The 7,690-nt window shown below is 30.8% G+C and overlaps 1 protein-coding gene across 2 annotated transcripts; it reads left to right on the top strand.

The window, feature by feature from the left end:
* Window positions 1-3,569: 3,569 nt before the first annotated feature.
* Window positions 3,570-6,912, top strand: LOC121729985 (very-long-chain (3R)-3-hydroxyacyl-CoA dehydratase hpo-8). Of its 2 annotated transcripts, none has more exons than XM_042118771.1 (5): window positions 3,570-3,623; window positions 3,862-4,019; window positions 4,510-4,627; window positions 5,695-5,924; window positions 6,115-6,912. In XM_042118771.1, the coding sequence occupies exons 2-5, from the start codon at window positions 3,922-3,924 to the stop codon at window positions 6,368-6,370; spliced, it is 702 nt and encodes a 233-aa protein (XP_041974705.1). In that variant the 5' UTR covers window positions 3,570-3,623; window positions 3,862-3,921; the 3' UTR covers window positions 6,371-6,912. The 2 variants fall into 2 exon arrangements, with proteins under 2 accessions (XP_041974705.1, XP_041974706.1); XM_042118772.1 differs by lacking the exon at window positions 3,570-3,623 and adding an exon at window positions 3,669-3,699.
* The last annotated feature ends 778 nt before the right edge of the window (window positions 6,913-7,690 follow it).

Here is a 7,690-nt window from a genome sequence, read left to right as displayed (position 1 = left end):
TTTATACATTAAACTTTGGAAAAATTAAAAAATGGACTATTAAAATTATTGCAATCAACAAAAAAATGTTGAACAGTTCGACTCCACTCATACTTCACTTCACCCTGTTCCAGCGGCGAAGTGTGGCCGTAAAATTATTGAAGTGCTTTTTTGGAATTGTAATAATTTAAACTTTAAGACATATACGCGGATGGTTGAATTTAGTTTGAAGCGTGCGTCATTCGTAAAAATGTATTGCTTTGTAAACACACATTGTACATTGTTTTATAAAAAGATCTTTAATAACTATTATTAAGGTTGATTTTAGATAAATGTATACTTTTTTAAACTCTTTTACTCGGCGACAGATTTTCGAGAGGTTTTGTATAATGGGACTGTGTATCTTGTATATGACTGATCGAAGTTCTAAACGAAGAAAATATAAGATAAGGTATTCCTTAAAAATTATGTGGTCGCTGTAGTCACGTTACTTTTGCGAGCATGTTTTGAATGATAATAATTTATAATTATGACACTCAATACTCATATCAAATTAAGGAATAAGGTATATATAATCGAGATTATTTCCTAGTACTTTGTTTGTTTATTTACCTATTACTTTAATCATAATTCTAAAAAATGTAAATTTTCGTAACTTTCGTGGCACAATTTTCGTTTTCGTGGATTTTCACCCATGAAAGTTACCTCGTGACCTACGAAAGCTACGTAAGCTATTTTGTACACCGTTTTCCTGTGTGAATTGGCTATAGTATAGTATTTCCAGCTATGGTTTTGGTACCCAAAACTAATTTTTCACTCTTCAAGCTTTTTTTGAAAAACAAAACATATGTGGCTTTATACATCAATCTACCTTCTGATCTTTTCCCCAAATATATCGAATCTGCTTCTAATCTAGTGGATTTACCTAAATATCAGTATTTTACATGAACTACTGCTATTACATCCTCAATCCAAATGCAATGCGATACGATACTCAGACGAGGGCGAGCGAAGCGAGCCCTCGTATATATCCCACAAACTGAATCGAAGAAAATATTATGATCTTGTGTCCTAAATCTCCATATTTAGTTGAAAACACCCTTATATGACCTCCTAAATCACTTAATCTTCACGGACTTCAAATAAAATCACCTGAACCTCGAATAAATCACAGCATTTCAGGACCGGTTACTTGACAGATTAAGCAACAAATTAAAGCTCCATGCTCTTTAGTATTGTTGATCTTTATAAAAACTGATTAAATAAATAATAAGTTATTTTATTTTTTATGGAAAAAAAGAATTCAATCCATATTTTGTTCCTAGAAAATTCAATCGTAACTTTCATAGAGTTTGTCGCAACTTTCGTGGGGACCAAAATTTCAAATTTGATTATCTCAGTAGTTTATGGACCGATTTACATGCCTTAAAGATCATCTTTATTATCTTTAGAGCACCTTACATTTTTTATTATTATTATTATTATGGCATATAACTCGCAACTTTTTCATTATTTCTCATCTTTAAAACCTTTAGCCTAATCCGTTCAGCCGTTTTCGAGTTTTAGCACGACTAACACATTTGAAAACCCATTTTTATATATATTACTAGCTGTCCCGGTGAACTTCGTGTCACTTTAAAACCTTCCCTGGACTTCTACGAATATTTTAAGACTAAAATCAGCTTAATCCATTCAGCCGTTTTCGAGTTTTAGGGCGACTAACACATTTGAAAATCCATTTTTATATATAAGATTATAGATTCTAAAAATAATGAAATAAAGACGAACACCCAAAAAAGCCCAAGCTCCGGCACAAAAGTAAAGTATTTCAGTTTTTTGTATACTTTATTAGTAAAAGAAATGTAGTGTTATTTCCGTAAAAAGTGTCTTAAGTAAAAAAATTGCTCTTTTATTATTTTCAGGCGTACCTAACAATTTTAGTTTAAATTACTTTTATGAAATGTTTAAAACAATCACTAAACCTACAAAGACACTTGCTTTTTTCTTTTAGGAATACAGATAGGTACTACAAATTCTGTCTGCTAAAAGTAATTTACATTGAACTCTCTATAAGGAACACGTACACACCCTAAAGTATTATCACTTATTTTTGTTACACCCTGTATGGGCGCCGGCAGGGCGGTGCCAGGTGGTGCAGGTTGGGAATCTCGGGATCAACAGGAATTATTGAAATAAAAAGTAGTATGTTGAAAGCCGTACAAAGATAGTTCGTAATGTTTCGGCACTAAAATATGTATAATATATTCTGTTGACGTAAATAGAGTCTTTGTTGTTCGTAAAAAGTAAAAAGAAAAGAAAAAACTAAAATCTGCACCCCTTGGAAATTATTTCTGCCGGCGCCCATGCCCTGTATACTTATTTTTACTAAATCTTGTCATTCTGTTTATTTTCCCTATGTACTTACATAAAAAAGATCGGTAAGTATAATAATATAATAATAAAACACAAGTAATCTTATGCTTAATGGGGATGACTTATATTAGTCATATTGTATGTGATTTTATTGAAAAATAAAGATTTATTATTTATTATTATTATAATTATGTATTTTAGAAACATAATTCATTACTATTTTATAACATTTTGGAGTTGATATATTCAACGTAATGTATATAATTTTCAATTAGCGGCTGAAAAAATCTAAAAGCATTTTTTTTCTATCTTAGCCACATCCTGCGGGCCTTGCGGTAAACACGCCTATCAAAAAATATTACACATAAAATACACAAATAACAGAGATACATTTCTTCTGCGCCGGGCCTTGGGTAATTTTCTATGGAGTTTGGGTGTTCTCCTTTCTCCCTAAAATTTTTAACTATTAAGTTATAATTATTATTATTATTGTTCAAATTCAAATGAACTAATTATTTTGCATAATAATATTATGTAAAAAAGTCCACTTCGATATGAACCATCACAATATGAACCATCTTAAAAGGTGGGTCCTTTTAAGATGGTTCATATTGAGAGTTGCATAAGAAAAATAATGATGTCATTGATAATTTTGTGGAACGTACCCCAAATGATAAATATTTGGATTTTTTGGGGGTTTTCTTTGACATTTAGTGGATCTTAAAAGTTGCTTTAGGAAGAAATTATTTTTTGAAGAGTTGGCAACACTGGTCGCGGTGCAGCGCTGAGCGCTCTCTCCGCTCTTGGACCGGAATATCGGACGGTAAAAGGCAGCTGTGTGCAAGGAATCAGGACGCATTATCGCAATAACGCTTGCGTTATTATCGACCGATCATAATAACGCGCCTGTCTGCGGGAGGCTTGAATCTTGTAAAGTAGTACACTGACGCTGCGAAACAGGACTAGAACGAGATACAATATAACGCATTGTAGTGACTAGTGTGGCGGGTGAGACAGTAAATCAGGTCGCCGCTGTTACGTGTTTGACAGCGTCGGTGTACTAGAGGTGTTAATAATTAATATAATCCCTTGCTTTTTTTTTAATTTGCACCTACAGCAATATCGATATTCAAATCGATATCGATAATACATTTTTCGCATCACTTTGATTCTGACCATAAGCAAATAGCAATAGATAACCTCGAAAGCTGTCAAAATTGGATGTCAAATTTGTCAGTTGCTTGTTAGATGACGTTATTAGGAACCCATAGGTATTTTCAATTTTGTTGTAAAAACGGATATAAAAATATTTGTCGATTTAACACTGTATAGGATAATTATATCTATGTATGTGTGGTTTAGTTACAAAGTTCAAAGTTGTCCTACTTGTTCATTTGTACATCATACAATTTACATTTTGTAATAGGACTCTGAACTGTGTTTCAATGAACTATTTCACCTCTTATTGAATTAATATATGTAAATCTACTGATTATTTACGTTTATTAGGTGTTCGTGACATTCAAAAACCAAGTTTAGATTGTAATAGCTGTTGAAATTTTCAAAAACATGGCAAACAAACCAAGCACTAGTAAACCAAAAAATGCAGAACCTTCCACACTAGGAAAGCTTTATCTCATAGCTTACAACACAATACAGACTATAGGGTAAGTGTGAAAAAAATGTAATATTATTAAAATATTATTTTAAAAAATAACTACTTTGCTAACGACCATTCCCAATATTTGATCTATCTCTGGTTTTGCCCTACTAGAGATAGGAATAGTTCACAATTGACATGAAATATATGTCAACTCTCTAATGTCTAATGTGAGCTATTCCTATCTCTAGTAGGGCAATACCAGAGATAGATCAAATATTGGGAATGGCCGTAACTGGTTTTTTGTCAATTGAAATCATGTCTCTGTGTTTAAAATTTAGTACAGTCTACACCATGTAATATGTAACTTTCACTAAAGGTACTTAGAAAAACAGGGTTAACATTAATGTGTACTTACTACCTAATTGCTTATCATGGGATGAGTTTATATTACATACATAATTACACTACTTTTCCTAAGATGATGTTATCGGGCTCAGTAATAGTAGCTATAGTGTATAGTGACTATTATTCAAAATACTATCTTTCTATTCCAGGTGGACATATTTATTATGGCAGTCTCTGATTTATTTTTTAAACCGAGGAACATTAGATAATTTTTGGCATGAAGTAAAATGGACAGTTTCAATTTTTCAAAATGCTGCAATTCTAGAGGTGTGTAATTGATATTTGAAAAGAGATATTTAATAATATTTCATTAAGCCCCATATGCCATACGGTCACCGGTGACTGAGACACAATATAAATTCTATTGTCTCGTTTTTCTAGGATCGACGGGTTAAAACATAATTTGCTTGTTCCGTAAAGAAAATTATGAGCATTATAATAAATTACTGTTTAAAAAAGGTAAAATTACTTTTGAAGAAAAAAAGACACTTCATTTTATAATAGCAAAACATACATGTAAAATAGCTTTTAAGTGTTTGAACTTTGTACATGTTTGATCTTTGAACATTGTTACATAAAGTAGTATTAAACAAAAGGTTTTGGCCAACTAATTATTATATTTTTGCTGGTAAAATATTGCTATAAATTTGGCCAGAAATCCTTTGGCAAATTTGTGACAACTTAAATAATATATCAATTGACTAAAATTTTTAAAAATTGGCCAAGCACAAAGGGTTCTTAACCGTTATAGAGCAAAAGTAGGCAAAAAATTGTGTTTTTTGTAAGGGAGCCCCCCGTTAAATATTTATTTTAATCTAATTTTATTATTAATTATTATAAAAGTAGAAATATAATTAAAGGATTTTGTGAAAATTTCAAGTGCCTAGCTATTGCCATTATTGATTATGAGCAAAAAAGGCCAAGAAATCACGTTTCTTGTATGTGGGCTCCCTTAAATATTAATTTTATTTTGTTTTTAGTATTTGTTGTAATATCGCAACAGATATATACATTCTGTGAAATTTTCAGAAGTCTAGCTATTGCGGTTCTTTAGATACAGCCTGGAGACAGACAGACGGACAGACAGACATTGAAATCTTAGTAATAGGGTCTCGTTTTTATCCTTTGGGTACGTAACCCTAAAAAATATACTTTATAACAAACTTGATCAAAACAAAAATTTAATGAAATGGAACATAAGATTTTAAGTATACTTTTAAAATTTATTTAGAATAAATAAAATAAAACTTGTTTTTGTAGAATGTAGTGGCAAATATAACTAATTAGTAATTATTTAACCTGAAGGCCTATTTATTACCACAATAATTTTTCAGGTGGTCCATGCAGCAATAAGACTAGTGCCATCAAGTCCAATATTAGTGTTGATGCAAGTGTATTCCAGAATATTCCTTGTTTGTGGTATTCTTTTGACAACAGAATCTGCTGTGGTTAGCCCGGGTCTTCCAATTTGTGTTCTGGCCTGGTCCATAACAGAAATAATAAGATATGCATACTATGCCCTCAATTTGATCAATGCTGTCCCACCGACCTTGCTGTTTTTAAGGTATTTATCTTATTAATAGGCAAGTTATTCTGTCATGACATCGTTTACTTTGTTTAAATAAATTTTATTAATTATTGACACATCTTGATAACTACAAAAGACATTTTTTAAAATTTTTTTAAGGCCATGAATTACTTGACTGAAGAACTACATAAAATATTTTTTTTAAAGTTGTATATTATTTTTTCAGATACTCAACATTCTTGGTTCTCTATCCTTTTGGCATCACAGGCGAGTTGCTGTGCATGTATTATTCACTCGAGGAAGTGGCTAAGAAGCAGTTGTTCACAGTGTCCATGCCGAACCAGTGGAACTTTATATTCAACTACCAGTACTTTCTTATGTTCTACATGTTTCTGTACATTCCGCTTTTCCCAGTACTGTTTGGACACATGCTCAAACAGAGGAATAAGATGCTATCCCTCGAACCCAAAAAATCACATTAAGTTTAGTCAATTTCATAATGCATACTCAGCAATTTGCTCAAATATTATTTATATGATTTTCTAGTTGTAATATGAATCTAATTGTATTCAATAGAAGCAGAAATAATATAGGAAGCTAGTGGTAAGTTAACTTTTACACTGCTGTGGAACATTATTTAATTTTTAAGTTTGGAAGTTGTTATACATATGCATTTTTATGCATCATTAGTGTTGTCATTATTTTTAATCGACTATGCTCTTAATTTAGAAGTAATTACATATTAATTAATTTAAATATTGTAAGAACACTTAACCACATTCTTGAAAATGTCTTTATAATTATTATTTAATTGAATGAAACCAATGAATTGGAAAAGTCACTGGAACTATTGTTATAAAACTTATATTCTTGGAAAGTTATCAATGGGTCGAGGGTAATTTTGTATTGACGTTGGTGATGGGTACAGCTTTTATCACATAAAGATGTTTTAGAATGTATTGTAGTATATTTATAAAAACTGCATTTATTTTAAACAGCATAATAACAAAGTTATATTTTAACAATAATGTTGAGACATTAATACTATTTACTTATTTATTCTGTAACAGACTGTTTAAAAGCCTGAATTTAATTTATTTTATAATAGCATTTTATTCATTTTAGTAATTTTACAATAAAATTATACAGAAAGTTATTTAGATTTGTTTAATTTATAACAATTATCAAACACATCATATTATTATGACTTACGCTATTTTTAGTTTTTCCTTGCTGAAGTAAGGTATGTTATAAGACTGATAAGTTTCCCCAACGCTCAAAAATCTTGAAAGTGGTTTCAAGATTTTTCGCAAATAAAAATGTTGTTCATCTTATCAAAATGAAGCTACTCACAAAAAATTAGCTTGATAGTAATAAAAAAAAATGTTCTAGGGCTCCCTGACTATAAGTGGTAAGATTATTTTAAAACTCCTGACAGAAAGAAAACACAAAAAAGTTCTCAATACTTCCAACAGCTATTGTGATAATATTAAGATCTATTTCAGATTGGTTTCAGACGCGCTGTCTCACTTGAATTATTAGTACCTGGATGACCGAGCTTTGCTCGGTATAGCAAACCCTCATTGACTTCGTGTTACTTAATAACGCCATCTGTTGGTCGTTAAAACAATTAGTTGCTAACAAAATAGTATTATTATTCGCCAATAGATGTCAGGAAGAGTCATATTTTTCAGTTTATCGATTATCGATAAAACACGAATAAAAAGACATTTTCTGAAAATTATTCCTAGCTAGATCTTTAAACGAGCAATTCTTGTATGTATATATTATATAATATACAC

This window comes from Aricia agestis, chromosome 8 (genome assembly GCF_905147365.1).
Source record: "Aricia agestis chromosome 8, ilAriAges1.1, whole genome shotgun sequence".
Classification (NCBI taxonomy): Eukaryota; Metazoa; Arthropoda; class Insecta; order Lepidoptera; family Lycaenidae; genus Aricia; species Aricia agestis.
This window is presented reverse-complemented; position numbering and strand designations above follow the sequence as displayed.

Bases quoted from the DNA above. Each gene is read 5' to 3' on its own strand.
- LOC121729985 (XM_042118771.1), top strand. From the start codon at position 3,922: ATGGCAAACAAACCAAGCACTAGTAAACCAAAAAATGCAGAACCTTCC. The intron at 4,020-4,509 runs GTAAGTGTGAAA...TTTCTATTCCAG, and splicing joins AACACAATACAGACTATAGG to GTGGACATATTTATTATGGC. The intron at 4,628-5,694 runs GTGTGTAATTGA...ATAATTTTTCAG, and splicing joins AAAATGCTGCAATTCTAGAG to GTGGTCCATGCAGCAATAAG.